Source organism: Rhamphochromis sp. 'chilingali' (assembly GCF_963969265.1).
Source record: "Rhamphochromis sp. 'chilingali' genome assembly, chromosome: 11".
NCBI classification, from domain to species: Eukaryota; Metazoa; Chordata; class Actinopteri; order Cichliformes; family Cichlidae; genus Rhamphochromis; species Rhamphochromis sp. 'chilingali'.
Window position 1 is genome coordinate 24,276,431 of NC_137938.1, and position 15,026 is coordinate 24,291,456.

Consider the following 15,026-nt stretch of genomic DNA (forward strand, 5'->3'; position numbering starts at 1 on the left):
TGCATTGCTCCATCTGCTGGCTGTACCAAGTATTGCAAAAGTCAGATTTGGAGCTCATTCTTGACTGTTAATTTGTGAAATAACTACAAACATATGCCAGGAAATAAATGGCTCATGTTTACAGCCTTCTCATTTGTCACAGGAATACAAGAGGAAATATTAAATTAAAGCTTTTTCTATCTCTTTTATCTTTGTGTGTGCTTTTTCAAGCAAATACAAAGAAAATGAGTTGTTGAGCGTGTCTGTAACTCCTGTGCTCAATCTACCTTTATTCAGAGAAGGATAACTGCTGATGTATGCTGATGAAACAGTGAAACACGGGGAAGTAAAAATATATAAAGATGCACTACTGTGCAAAGGTTCAGGTAGCTTTAGTTCTTATCCATCACATGGAGGCCCCCTGAACTTACTCTGCATCCTAACAGTAATAAAGACCCACCTTTAGATTTGAGAATAATACAGTCCAGTAGACTGTTTACCTTTACAAAGTAAAGTGAGTATAGCGTGTTATCACAGCAATATAATTGGATACTAACCATCAGATATGACGACAAAGGCAGAAGATTTTATCAAATCGAGACATGAAAATAGCGAAAAGCATGAAAAGTGCCAGGGGAAGGAGGACAGGGGGAAGAGGAGAGGGAGGAGGAAGCAGAGGAGGAGAAGGAGGGTGCAGGAGAGGGAAGGAGGGGAAAAGAAGAGAAGACAAAAGATTCATAAAACTAAAGCAGTTGTGGACGACAGCAAAAGTTGTGAGTACAAGTTATGTTTCTTTTTCCACCTGATTTGTACACATTCTGTAGGAATTACACAGAAGAACATCTGCAGACTCAGGATAACTCACAGCCAAAGACATTAACTGGGTGATACATCCTTCTGATTAGATGTAAACACAAGTTAGGAGGAGAATGCCTGACTAGTTAACTAACTTAGTCAAAAAGGCTTTGTAGACGAGTGAAGGGTTGATTGCATGCGAAGTTCAGCAGACATAAAGAGTGAAAAAACTCTCACAAACGAGCCAACAGAGACAAACAAGCAGCTAAAGCAGAAAAATGCAGTGTTTTCAACTGAGTGATTGCAAATGTGTGACTCTGGGATGTATCGCTGCTGAAAGGACAAGATGTGGAAAAAAAAAAACCACCATCGAGTTCAGATTGGCTGGCGATGATTGTACAGTTGGAAAGCGGCGATATGTTCTCTGAAAATAAAGCTGGGAAAGAATGTGAGAGCGTAACAGAGGAGGGGTGGAGGGGTCCTCAAATAGGCCACACACAAAAAACACATTCTTTTGCGAGAACTCACATCTTGGACTCCAAAGTTACTGTGACACATCAGGAGAGGAATGGTGCAGGGCGGGAGATGAGAGAGGGAAGGGGGGGGGGGGGGGGGGGGGAAGGAGGAAGGAAATCAGGCATCACTTATCTGTTTACAAGGAGTCCAATAAATACTAGAATAAATAAATGTAGGAAAAATGACATCAGAGGCTCTTGTGCGACACTGTGCTACACATCTGTGTTTTCAGCTGATGCAAAACTCTAAGGAAAACATTACCCTGAGCTGAAATGTTGTTAGCATTTATGTAACGGGATTAAAGGAAACATAAACAGTTAAGGAATTAGAAAAAAAAATCATAGTGAGGATATTGAGCAGTTCCACTCTGTGAAATCATCCCGACTCTTTTCCTCTTCGGTTTCCTGCAGCTCGTAAAGTTCACCCCTTACAAGCTGAAGGAATGGGCAGCCTCCCAGTGGTCCTGCTCCTCTGCAGTTTCCAGGGTAACGTTACCAAACAGGACACACAAATCAACTTGTTTAATTATGGTTGAGTCGCTGTGTGTTTGCTTTTATGCTGCAAACCTCTCCCCTCATGCGGTTTCTGTTCCACAGCACTCACGGTTATAGCCCAAACTCAGCCAACTGGTAAAGCCCTTTTACTTTTGATAATGATGACAGACGTCTGCTACTCTTTGAGTTTTTCTCATTTATTCTTTTTCTTTTCTTTCCTCACTTCTAGAAGCACCTGGGAACGCCATACCAACCGGTGAGTATCTCCACTTTTAGGACTTCTGTGATTTACACAATATCAACATGACATGTGTCTCCGCTGTTATCACTCTGCAGAATGTAGGGAGGAGACGTATCCTTGCACCAGGATGTACTCAGTTCACAAGCCCATCAAGAGATGTATTGGTAGTCTTTGTCTCTACAGGTGATCTGCAAATCCTCTACAACACACTTTTAATTAGTCTTTTTTCCAGAAAAAGGACTTACTTATTTTTAAAAACTGAGCAGTAAAGGTCTTACTTTTTCTTCAGTGTTTTAACGACAGGTGGTGAAAGAAAACAAGGAAATGGTCTTGAGCAACAGTTCTCCAGGCTTTTCTTTGGACATTTTGGCTGTTTTTCACACATTTTCAGTCCAGTCCTCGCACCTGATCATTTTTAGAGGACTTTTATTTTTTGGTTGTTAAGCCACTTAACGCCGACCCATGAGTCATTCAATCATAAAAAGGCACCTGACTCAAGGGATGAACCACTATTGTGTCTAAACATAACAGACAGCTCAGCAAAGCAGCTTTAAATTGCATCTTTAGTCACTTTGTTACCAGCAGCCTGTCACGAAGACACATAATTTGTTGCCATTTCTGTAATTTAATCTATGCCAAAGATAACATCGTTTGACGGGCATAAAATAGTATTTTTGCACCGACAGGGTGATTCCCAAAGAGGTATTCCCTGAAAATGACAGCTTCATCTTTGCATCAGTACAAGTAGTAAAGAGCTTTGAATGTCCTTCAAGAAGCCTGGAAAACTACTACTGAAGACTACTTAAATGATATGTTAACAGACACAGCTAGAAGTATAAAGTACTACAAATAGCGTCCTTAATTATTAGTACAATATTTGTGTAACAGTATTGAGCTCACAAGACTTTCATTACTGAACACAGTTACCCTGTCAGCCTGTATCAGTATATCCATCCTCATAATGTTCATGTTTTACCCCGGTGCTCTCGCAGCCTCCCTCGTGTTTATGTGATCAACAAAGAGATCTGTGTGAGGACAGTGTGCCGTGAGGATGAGTATCTGAAAGGTGAATTAGTCTTAATGTATACACAGGTGACAAATTAAAGGAAAAGACAACACTGGAGCAGCTTCATTGCTCCTTGGCAGTGATTCTCTAAAACAAATAACCAAAAAAATATAATTTGTTCCCTCAGTTGATGATGCCAAAGAGTGCAGTTTAACAAGTTGGTACATTCATCAGCTTGATTTTGAGGGTAAAAACCAAATAAATCGCCAATAATAATAATAATAATAATATATTTGCTGATGCTGTAACGCTCACTTTTATTTTATTAAAATTAAACTTGGATCTTTTGTTTAATAGATGAAGAATGATAAAAATGACAGCAGGTATGAACCACACCACAGCAGGTCAGAGCCACAGGATTCCTCCACTGCAGGGCTCAGGTTTCGCCTTTCATTTGTCACCTGTCTGTATAAAGGAACAGTGATCTTACAGTCCATGAAAATATGCATACAAATAAATAACCCTTTTTTCCCCTTTCTTTACATTACAGCTGAATTATGCAGAGAGTTGTCTGGGTGGCCCAGACGTATCCAGAGGTCATCCAATAGCAAACGTTGTCGCAATCGTCGTGGCAACCCCCAAACCTGGGCAAACAAAGCCTGATCTTGCCTAGAATGGGCCCGTGACCACCGGGTGACGATGGTGCGACCCATGGGCGTCGTCATCGAAAACAGCCAATAAAAACACCATAAATCCGCTGCGCCACACCTGAGGGTCTCTTTCCTTTTCTTTCACGCGAGCACACACACACACACACACACACACGTGTGCTGAGTCATATCTACATATGTTTATGTATTCGTCCTTTTACTGTGTGAGTATTTCATTTCGTCCGTGTGTATTGGACACAGGTCATGTCTTCCATGGTTTACGATCCATTTGAGGTACTGCAGTAATGGGCCTATAGGAGCACTGAGTCACTTAATCGTATAAGAAACAAAGTAAAACAAAGACCCACTCTGTTGTGGATTGTAAGGTACACACTGACCGTTCAGTATTATGTGCACTATTGTAACCAATAAAATATAATGGAAGTTGTTCACGAGATTATTTATTTTTTTACTACTCAATTTAAAGAAGAAGAAAAAAAAACAACAACCACAAAAGAACGTTATGGCCATTAAGTGTTTTCTTTATAGTTTTCTTTGCATATTCATTTGCACACACACTTACGGTTTGAATAACAGGTAACATCTGGGAGAAATAATTTAGACAATAAACAAACACTGACAAGCATCCTTGGGGCTTTACACTCACACACACTCTGTTCTCTGATCCATTATCACACCACTTTCCACTACACATCTGTTACAACACATGTGCGTGTGATATCATTTTTTACATAATCCATCTCTGGGTACACAACAATATCACAACAAAACACTGCATCAAACACGGACTATCTTATTTCCACGTTGCATTTGTCTGCATCACAATACCGCTGATAGCTTAACACCTTGATATGGAACTGGAGTTCACATTTAACTCATCTGTACAGCACAACACGCTGTGCTTGAGCACGACCCGATCGCCCTTCTCATAAACACTTACGGAGACAGAAACACAGAGCGATTCACTGACGAGGAGAGAGGCCGTGACCTAAATGACTCACCAGTCACAACTTTAACAGCTGTGCTGAGTGAAGATGACATAACACGGACTAAATCATCTCTGCTTCCCCCCTGAGGCAAAGATAAAAGCACTTGATGCCTCTCCTTCTTTTGCTTACACCCTCTCCCATCCAGCATTCCTGCTTCCAAGTGTCCTGATTTATGGTTGAAACAATGCGCGCGGCTCCCGCGGCCCGTCCCCGGTGGAATATGTGTTTGACAGCTGCAGAACCGCAAGAGCCGAGCAGAGAGTGCTAAAGAGCACGGCCGCTCTGTAAATCAGCTGCGACTTAACAGGAGTCTTTCAAGTAAAATCCTTATGCGGTAAACGTTGCAATAAACTGAAGCTAGCATGAGCCAATCATGGCGTTCACTGCGGATTTCATGAATTACTAACTACACAGACAGATGCGACCGTCAGTCAGTGCATATAATCAGTCCCGCTGCTGGAGACTTGGAGAAACAGGACGTAGACCAACAACAATAATTACAAACCACTTACAATATATGTATATACACATTTAAAATAAATATTCTCTGTACATTTAAGTCATTCATGAACATTTCATTAGATTTCAGTAGATCATTAGATGTTGATGACAAGATTATGCCTCCCTTGATATTCCTATTGTGTATCATTAGCAAATAAAACACTGTAAGAACGGGAAAATTGGCGGAATAAACTGTTACAGGGCGAATCTAGACAAATACAGAGTCCAAACAGATGGAGTGAATGATGGGGATGCAGAGCCTGCTGAATATGTCAAGTTGGCCCGCAGCTGTAGCTGTAAGCGTAATTAAGACGGTGCTGTGAGGTCAGAACAAAGTAGGAGGAATTCAAGAGAAATAAAACTACGACAGGGGCTTACCCTGCTTGGCAGGGAGAGATACGGGACCCCGTAATCGGGAAAAGAAAGTTGCAAAAAGTGCTGCATAAATTTACAGAGAAAAGGGAGAAAAAAACAGGGGGACTCTCTCCTCACTTCGGGGATGCAGAATCAAAGTCTCCCCACAGGTCAGAGCTGCCTGTCGAGGTGGGGTTGGGTGGAGCCACAGAGTTGGAGTTACTGGAGTCCAGGTCTAGCAAACACCCTGGCAGTTTGAAATCAAAGAAAAAGAGAGACGCACATCTGAAACTTTAATACACGTCATATGTTATAATCTGCAAACAAATTGTCTTTTTGAGGGATTAAAAAAGTTATCTGAATGTCAATACAAGGATTTCTCAAATAATACATCAGCTCTAAGCAATCGATAAAAATATAATTTCACCAGATAACAAAAAAATATTGTCCTACAACTTTTACTTACAGTGGTATTCGCACTATTTTCCAGTTTACCCTGGTGGTATCAGTGATGCACACGGTTTCAGTTTTATGCACTGAGCTTTCTAGATCTCGACCTCTGAAACTTCTGCCGCCACCCAAACACAATGGTGGTAAAGTATTGAAAATTTCCACTTGAAACTCAAAACTAGTGAGTCTTTTCCCACATTTACTCTGGACAAACCACACACACCGCGCCACTAACAGGACAATGATTTCAGATAGACAAGCTTTTGGAATGTTTTTCAGTGCTTTAAACACACATTCACCTCTGCTCTATACAGATGGCGGAGGAAATCTTACACAGGCATCTACAAATCTTAATACACGAAACCGAAACCGCGCGCATGATTAGATACCACTAGAAGAGTGTAGAAAACCATGACACAGTTTAGCTCTGTAAACATCTATGCTACAGAAGCTACAGGAAACACTATTTTCTAAATGAAAGATATTTAAAAAAAATATGTGTCATAGTTTTGGATAATAGACCTGCGCAACACTGTACTCACTACATCAACTATGAAGACTGACTTGTGCTTCAATGGAAACAGACAAGCTCAAGGAACTAATCTTCAACACTCTGATTCATTTCTGGAAGCATTTTTTTTTCAGTTTGACTTCTGCTTTAAGCAGGTCAGATCCCCCACTGTAAATGAAAAAGCAGCGCCCAAACTCGAAGCATTAATGGAGTAATAAGGTTCACCTTCATTTGCACTATAAATCAAAAAAACTGCTTCTGACATAAATTAAAAACTGGGCTCAACCAGCAAACTGCACAGATTCACGACCTTCACATTAACCCCTGAAATACACCTGCCGCTTGTCTGTGAGACTGTGTCTTGAGTGCGGTTTTCTGTTGCCTTTAGCACGGCTTCAAATCACAACAGGAGAGTTTCAGAAAACTGTGCATGTGGTCTATTATTTTGAAAAGTGGCCAGATTTCTATACCTGACTTCCTGCCCTCCTTATTGGCTCTGTGCAGCTTGACAGTCGTTCTATAAAAAAACTGACCCGATGCTATTTTAAGTATCGCAGACCAGAGCTGCTGCGCTGCACCTGGTGGAATTGCAAGCATCATTTTGAGCGTAGTAGTGACACAGCATTAAGTCAAATGTAAGCGATGAAGAAGCCTATGCGGTGTTTAAAAAAAATTCACAACTTGAAACTCTTTAGGACTGTGCACAGATTTGTCATGTTATAAAACTGAAAGTGAACAGCATTTCATTTCAACCGGGATGTTCTACCTTGAGTAGAACTTTTAACCAGCTCCTTAAAGCCCTACTTTTCTACAGAGTAACCGCATCAGTAATTTCCATCCACATATGCTCCTCCTGTCATATGGAGTATAGCCAGCGACTCATGTGACTCATTTGTTTTACTTTTGGGCTGCACATCACCAGCTGCTAGCATCTCCACCTTTGCAGCCTTCTTGAACTCAACGATCTGTTTTTGCCTCGAGTGGTGAAATAAGTTTGTTGCTTCCATTGTGCTGTGTTTGGAGTTCAGTGAAGTAGCTCCCTCTTTTACTAAATCATCATCGGAAGCTGACATGCGACTCTCGCAGTCAGACATGCCTGGGCTTGTTTTCTTATTGTGCATGCTAGGGAATGTAAACACATGGCGCCGCTCTATCGCTGATATCACGATACGACGCTTTTAAATCACGTAAAAATTTATTCCGGTATCATACTGGACGATATGATATACCGCAGCCCTAGTTCTGAAACCTCCTTTATATCTTTTCTTAACCTCATAACATTGTAAATTGAGGTGAAGATTAAACATGGGGTTGTTGTTGGACTGTTACATACCAGAGTCACTTCCTCCTGCTGATGGTTGTGTGTTATGATTTGTTGATCTGGAAGAAGGGGGTGGAGCCAGTTTGCCCCCAGGGGGAGGCGGAAGGAGCCCAAAGCCGCCTGAACTCTGTGGACGAGACCTGTCCTTCTTTTTCGATTGCTAGATAAGATATAGATGGAAGGAAACAAAATCTGTGCATGAATGAGGGTATATCCAGTATGATTGATGCTTTTTTAAACCTAGCAGTAAATATATGCGATGCAATGCATTTGAGCTTGACAGAGACATATTTGTACAGCTTTGAAAAAGGCCTGAACACCACACTAGTACTATGAAACTCTATGAAAATAAATAATACCCCAATGTTCAGAGTAATGGTCTGTCCTTCTTTGAAGCCCAGGTCCAGCTTTGGAGTGGAGTCTGGAGCCTGAGCCTGCTTGCTAAATTCAGTTTCCTGTTTCACCCACCTGAAGAAAGCAAGGGAGGAAAGCAGTGATACAAAAATGTATCTTAGGAAACACTAAAGGAAAAAAATACACTGACAACTCAATTAGTCATGATTAGAGCTGCGTTCACAGAGCAGCTTCATACTTAAAGTGGTCCTGAAGTGCAACATTGAAGTCGAAGGCATCGCTTCGGTCTCCAAACCCAATGCCTATGAATGCAGTGCGGCCTTTGAGAAAAAAACACAAAGACAACAATCAAGTTACAGCAGTAATAACAAACAAAATAAACCCACAGGTTTCTCAGAATGACCTGCACACCGTAGCACAAACTGGCTGAAAATGTGCTGTACAGAAACAGAACTTCTGTAATGAACACTGTCCCTGCATTACTTTAAAAATGAAGACCTTTAAAATAAAAATCAGGACTGAACGAAATTTGAATTATGTAATAAAGTTTTGTCTTTGCGAAACAAATTATGGATACAGCTACTCCACAGTTCAGTAATCTCTAAAACAGACAGTATGTGATTCTATAAAAAATATTTTAAAGGCTTTAAAAAAATACCCAACATTCTTTAATTTAAATTTATTAGACTTTTAAAAAAACCCCACATCAATCCGGATAATGTCCTTGTATCCTGTTCAAACACATTTTTTTTCAATATTTTATGGCTTAGCAATAATTGTTTTACCCACCGTTGTCGTCCATGATGCGCAGCACAAAGTAACGGCTTGAGTCGCTAACTGTTTCCATTGCAACTCCAGGATACTCGTCCACTGGTGCTTGGGCAAAAAGCTCCCCTGAAAAGATATGTGTTCGTTATCAGCTTGGCAAAACAGTCTGAAGGTTTGATGGAAAATGCCACGAGGTAAAGGACAGATGTGAAGGAGAATAATTAAATAAGTGTGGAGCTGGTGAGAATCTGACTGCACTCACAAAAGTCTCTTAAACAATGTGACGATGACATCATTGATGTCGACTGTGTTGAAACTACAGGGCCCTGAAGATGGACTACAAAAAGCTTATTTTAGATACTCACCTATAGCTTTGTATGTTGCAATATGTTTCAGGTGGTTTTAAATAAACAGGAATATATAGCCTATAAAGTCAGTAAAAATCCCGGTCATACTCAGATTAGTTGGTCATCATGTCCTCACTTACTTTAATAAAGGTTTATGTGATTCAGGTCAGATGAATTCATGATAATCTTAAAGGCAGCAATACAACAACGGATATACAGTCCTATGCAAACATCCTGAGTATCCCTCATCATTTCTTTATATTATCAAAATCTGATGGTACTTCTTTGTTTTCATAATTCAATCGATTTGGACAAGTTCACCAACATCATTGGCTGAAATGCAGCCCCAAACCATGGCAGAGTCTTCTACACGTTTTGGAGATGGCTGTTGTACCTCCTCCGTACATACTGATGACTTGAACTGCAAATTTCAGGTCTTTGCTGTAGTTTTTCCTCTTAAGGACAAGGCTTTCTGTTCATCTGCTTTAGACAGTGTCTTACACCTCCCACTTTTTCTTTTTTCCTCTACTCTCATCCAGTTTACTCATTTTTTAAGGATACACTACACACCATGCTGACATAGGCCAAATTTTTGGGAATCACCTTGCTGGTACAAAAAATACTATTTTGTGCTCTCCAACGGTGTTATTTTTGGCATTTACTGTAGATTTAACTAAAGACATGGGAACAAATTATGTGTTTTTGTGACAAAGTGCCTAAAGGTACAAATTAAACTGGGTTCTTTCCTAAGTGTTATGTGTAGACACAACACTGGTTTGTCACTTGAGTCAGGTGTCTTTTTTTATGCTTGAATGAGTCACAGGTCAATGTTAAGCAGCTTAACAAACAAACAGAAAAAAAACATTTCTCTGAAAATGGTCAGGTACAGGGACTGGACCGAAAATGAACCAAAAAGTAGTCAATGTCCATAAAAAACAACAACAACTTTTGCATGGTACTATAACGTATTCAAGCTCAATTACTGTAAACCTTAAACTCACTTTGGTCATTTTAATACAGCTATGAATCTCTTTCACATTGTGTCTTCTCCCCATCACCCCCAGTTGGTCGCAGCAGATGGCTGCTCCTACCTGGGCCTGGTTTCTTCCAGCTAAAAGGGAGTTTTTCCTTCCCACTGTCACCAAATCTTTGCTCAAAATGGGTTAGTTGATTGGTGGGATTTACACTGCATTATTGTAGGTACTTTACCTTATAATATAAAGCACCTTGAGGTGTTTGTTCTTGTGTTTTAGAGTTAGATAAATAAAACTGAATTGAATAATCTTGATTTTCTAAATGATTTACTTCATGATGAAGATTTTATCACAGCAGTTCTGTGTCCACATTTAAAGGCTGCTATTCCAGGTTCAAAACATATCATCAGGTTATGTTAATTCAAATTTACACGATCTGCATCACCTATTTGTTATTCTGATTGTTCTGCAGGACATTACTTGTATCCTATGCTGAAGGAGGTAGTAAATAAACCACCTTTCTTTAGGATTTAAAGAATCAGACCAGAACTTGTAATTGTTGCCATGTTACGTGAATGGAAAACAAAAGGTGTATTTTACAGAAAACAAGGACATTAAGTTTCTAAAAAATGCACTGATGCAGCCTCCAGACTGCTCACTCGGCTGCAGGCTGGGTCACCTTGGAATCGATGAGTAACAGAGGGGCAGGGTGACAAACAGGAGACTATACAGTGAAGTGATTTACAGCAGCGACAGCCCGGTAAACAATGGCGCTGCCCTGTCTGCTCGTCTCTCACCAGAGACTTTGTCTTCCAATTTCACGTAGGCTACTTTGCCCCGGGCCGTCACACGCATGCGTCCCGTCCAGTCAGGAGCATCCAGCTTCCAATCAGCAGCCCTAAGACACGCACACACACACAGAGGTAGATGTTGTGATGTAGGTGAATTGTTGACAGTTTACTCAGACTGATGTTGACAGAGGAGGTGAATAAGCAAGACACAGGAAAGTTACTGTTATGATTTGTCATACTCAGACACACTCATTTTCTACGTGTGCAAAACGTGACTAAGACATTTCACTGAGACATGGGGATGAAATATTACATCATCACCCTTACTCACAATACATATGGTCAGCGGTTAACCAATCCTGTGGCTCATGGGACCTGAGGCACATGCTACTGTTTGGTTGGTGTAATGTCCAGTCAGAAGCAGCTGCAGCAGGTCATGCTGAAGGACCAGCCAATGAAAAATGGGGTAAACAAACCAATATCGACCTCTTTATAACATATGCATTATCTGCACAGTAAAGACATAACAATGGATTGAGGTGACCACATTGGCTATGAGCCAGGACATCCCATGTTTAACCCCTTGACATGGAGCAACATCAAACAATGTTCAAGCGTCCTTGAGGAGGACTCTAGCCTCTCTGCAGCCTCAGGGATGCTCTTCTGTTTGTACTTAAACGACAAACTAGCGAAATTAGGACGTGTAGCACGCTGTTCTCAGCTGATAGCTGATTTTAAGTGCCAGATCTCTCCTGATGTGTCACAGGATGAAAGCACGAACACAGACAAACCGAGAGGGATGTAGCCGATCCGATACAGTCGTTGTTAAGTGGGCTAACAGGGCCCAGTACAACCCTATGACCTTGTAAATACACACCCAAAAACAACCTGCTCATAAACTACCGCCGCCGCTACGTGAGGCTTCGTGACTAGCGGATGAGCTGGGTAGGTTGGTAGGCAGGTCGCTGAGGCAACGGCTTCTAAAGGCAGCAGCAAGCGAGCGCTGGGTCAGAAACCTCCCCCATCCCTCACCTGATAGCCCGGTTAGATGTTCTCGGTGGGATTCGGTAAACGTTGACTTCAGGTTTGACACAGAGGATCGACTCATATTCGAACTGACCATCAGTCGCCATCTTGACTTTTACTCAGTCGGAGTACGCCGGTGGCGGTGATGGTGACGGTGTGGTGTGTCCGCGCCGCGTTAACGGCTATTTGACCGTAATAGACGGTGTATTTGCGCATAAGCGGGTCCCTCTGCGCCATTGCTACCGACACGTTGCTACATTAAAGGGGTGTTACGCACACATTTTCTACGCTAGATCAAAAGGAACAAATCAAATGATTAATAGCTCTTGGTTGTATTATGGGATTGTTTTCGGTTTAACTTTAAAATTTTGATATTAAGCCTTTGCTGCTTTGATTACGACCTTTGTTTTTCGACTTTATTGCCAGAGTACAGTTTAAATGTGAAAAACTGGAATAGTTTTTAACCATAATCCACGTGGATTATGGTTAAAAACTATTCCAGTACAGTTGTGGGTTATGGTAGCTACTACCTACCGGTAGTTAGCTTATCGGCCCAGAATAATTGGTACTATAAAACTATAACATTAATAATGATTACCGTTCGCAATCAATAACACAATCCAGTATCTGATTGTAAAGTACTTTATTTGACTTCGCTACAGATACAGCAAGCAGCAGCTACCCAATGTTACAAGCCTTGCCACAACTTGAAAGCATTTTTTTCTCAGTTTTTCTAATTCTCAGTTTAGCTCTTGTAGTGATGGTCCAACACCAACATATCTTTTTCTCATCAGACTTAATAATAGACTTAATGCTAACTTCAGAGGCAGCCACAGGTTTGTTTTACAGTCCAAGAAGCTTGAAGGCATCTCTTAAATCTTCTGTGTCACAGGGCTGAAAGAGAAAAGGCAGAACAGGACATTATTATCATTCTGAACACATCATTATTTCGATTGGCCTCATCCTGCTTGCCTGAGGGAAAATATGTTGTGTGTTACATGTTATACCTGGAGGATGCGGTTGAGTTTTCTGGCCAGACGTACTGAGTTTCGATGCAGATCTTCCCAGGCCTTAAATTTGCTTTGCTGAGCCACAAAAGTCTGCCAGCAGTAGAAGAAGTCTTAAAACAATTAGCAAAATAAATAATTGTTACTGATATCCAGGAAAGGACTATTTTAGGGAATAGTGCACAACTCTAAAGTCAAATATGTCTCTACTTTTTCTGTTTATCGCCCACATATGCATAAATTCATTCATCCACCTTTGTAACTCATGACTGTGATGTGCACGCCGACTTTTTTAAGCAGCCTGAGACCCTCTCTTTCACGACTGTCCTCCATGTCACAGAAGTAAAGACGAGAGACAAAGATCCTGAGGCGAAGGTTGGGTGTCTGTTTGAGGAACTGGGCCAGTCTGGAAGAGCAGTTTGCACAGGGAGACCAGGAGCAGAACCAGGTGATAGAGTAGCTGACCCTCCTCTCCCCATGAAATCCATACCCAGATAGACCAGGGCATAATGTACTAAGGTGGCGCAGGAACAGCAGCTGCAGAGAAAAATAAGAATAAAATAATCATTATACAGCCTTCATTCAATTGCTGTTTTCTCTCTTGCTACTGAGCAGACCCTTTTCATATCTTCTCCCACTTTACCTACCTCTACATGGCAGCCATTGCGGTTGCGGAGGTGTCCAAAGTCAAAGGACAAGGAGTCAGGCCCTACTCGTCTTTTTACTACAAAACAGAGGTATGTTTCATGCCGGCCCCTTGCCCAGCGCACATTCTTGTAATGATAGAGGAACTTTTTTCTGGGCAAAAGCATACTGAAATAAAGGGAGAAAACATTAAAGAGCACACTGCAGTAGACACAGCACAGATTAAAAAAAAAACAAGATACAATTTAAAAGCACGCTATGTTGAATTTATCAGTCAACATTTCAGTGCAAAAGGTGTGGCAGCTTTGTGGTGTCAGAAAGTTTCCCTAGTCATTCGCACAATTAATAATTTTACACCACTAAGGTCTGAGACTAATTCTTATTACTACTTAGATGAGTCGCTCATTAATACAAGTTTTATCTCTTAAGTTAGCACAAGTAATGCATGCAAAACCTGTGGTTAACCAAACACAAGTGATGGACAGTCAGAAAGCGGCTTACGTTCACTCACAAACCTTTTCTCACTCTCAGTTTCACGACTTTTAGTGAAAGCAGGACAGTTATTCATCACTTGTTAATACTGAAACCCTGATATAACTCACGAGTAAAGGGTCATAATTATTGAAACAGATTTCCAATGACAAATCTTATAATGGCATCAAAAGTATCGTAGCGTGGTAAAAGAACTATAAAAAAAAGCGTTCTTTTTTTTCTTAATTAAATAGTTTGCACGCACAATTTGGTCAAATAGTTGTTGTTTGGAACGATAAATGCAACATATAAATATAATATATCCATTTTGCTCACCTGTCTAGCTTTGCAATCATTTCAAAAGACGCGCTTTGCCACTCGTCGGGCTTGGGTAGCATAAAGGAAGGTAAATGAGAAAGAGTGAAAGTGTGTTTGTGTGTGTGTGTGTATGTGTGTGTGTGTGTGTTGGGGGGTTAAAGGGAGGGAACTGAGAAGATATACCTCTAAACATAAACATCCTGCATACAACACAAGGCAGCATCTGGTTGGACAGAATGATTTTTCAAAGATAATTTGGGGAGGCGTGATACAGAAGAGACGGCTGGATTACACCGTGCTGCTGCTAAGCAATTAAAGTTGTAATTGGATTACTCACTGGCCAAATGTTTTCTTTTTGAATGCTTCGTGGTTCTTATGTTTATTTAAAGAATTTGACATCTGTTTAAACAATGATTAAAGTGAAACCATTCTTTTGGTGAAAGGCAATAAAGGAATTTTATTGGAGGGGGAGATTACACAACGCAGATTTTAAAAAA

The 15,026-nt window shown here is 40.8% G+C and overlaps 3 protein-coding genes across 3 annotated transcripts; 1 reads left to right on the top strand and 2 right to left on the bottom strand.

The window, feature by feature from the left end:
- Positions 1–544: 544 nt before the first annotated feature.
- Positions 545–4,086, top strand: mfap5 (microfibril associated protein 5; the record flags this gene model as incomplete). Its single annotated transcript, XM_080896831.1, has 7 exons — positions 545–752; positions 1,701–1,775; positions 1,887–1,919; positions 2,014–2,040; positions 2,121–2,208; positions 3,018–3,091; positions 3,582–4,086. The coding sequence occupies 7 exons, from the start codon at positions 545–547 to the stop codon at positions 3,692–3,694; spliced, it is 618 nt and encodes a 205-aa protein (XP_080752957.1). The 3' UTR covers positions 3,695–4,086.
- Positions 4,087–4,186: 100 nt separating this feature from the next.
- LOC308406128 (adaptin ear-binding coat-associated protein 1-like) lies at positions 4,187–12,268 on the bottom strand. Its single transcript, XM_080896995.1, has 7 exons — positions 12,095–12,268; positions 11,069–11,169; positions 8,972–9,076; positions 8,421–8,502; positions 8,188–8,296; positions 7,841–7,988; positions 4,187–5,793 (listed from the first exon to the last, which is right to left on the bottom strand). The coding sequence occupies exons 1-7, from the start codon at positions 12,193–12,195 to the stop codon at positions 5,681–5,683; spliced, it is 759 nt and encodes a 252-aa protein (XP_080753121.1). The 5' UTR covers positions 12,196–12,268; the 3' UTR covers positions 4,187–5,680.
- A 605-nt stretch (positions 12,269–12,873) lies between these two features.
- Positions 12,874–14,609, bottom strand: aicda (activation-induced cytidine deaminase; the record flags this gene model as incomplete). The annotated part of the gene is made up of 5 exons (XM_080897070.1): positions 12,874–12,982; positions 13,096–13,208; positions 13,350–13,632; positions 13,743–13,908; positions 14,548–14,609. The coding sequence occupies 5 exons, from the start codon at positions 14,607–14,609 to the stop codon at positions 12,932–12,934; spliced, it is 675 nt and encodes a 224-aa protein (XP_080753196.1). The 3' UTR covers positions 12,874–12,931.
- Between the last annotated feature and the right edge of the window lie 417 nt (positions 14,610–15,026).

Excerpts from the sequence above, each read along its gene's own strand:
- LOC308406128 (XM_080896995.1), bottom strand. The coding sequence starts at position 12,195 with ATGGCGACTGATGGTCAGTTCGAATATGAGTCGATCCTCTGTGTCAAA. Across the intron at positions 11,170-12,094 it reads ACATCTAACCGGGCTATCAG|GGCTGCTGATTGGAAGCTGG; the intron begins GTGAGGGATGGG and ends TGCGTGTCTTAG. Across the intron at positions 9,077-11,068 it reads ATTGGAAGACAAAGTCTCTG|GGGAGCTTTTTGCCCAAGCA; the intron begins GTGAGAGACGAG and ends ATATCTTTTCAG.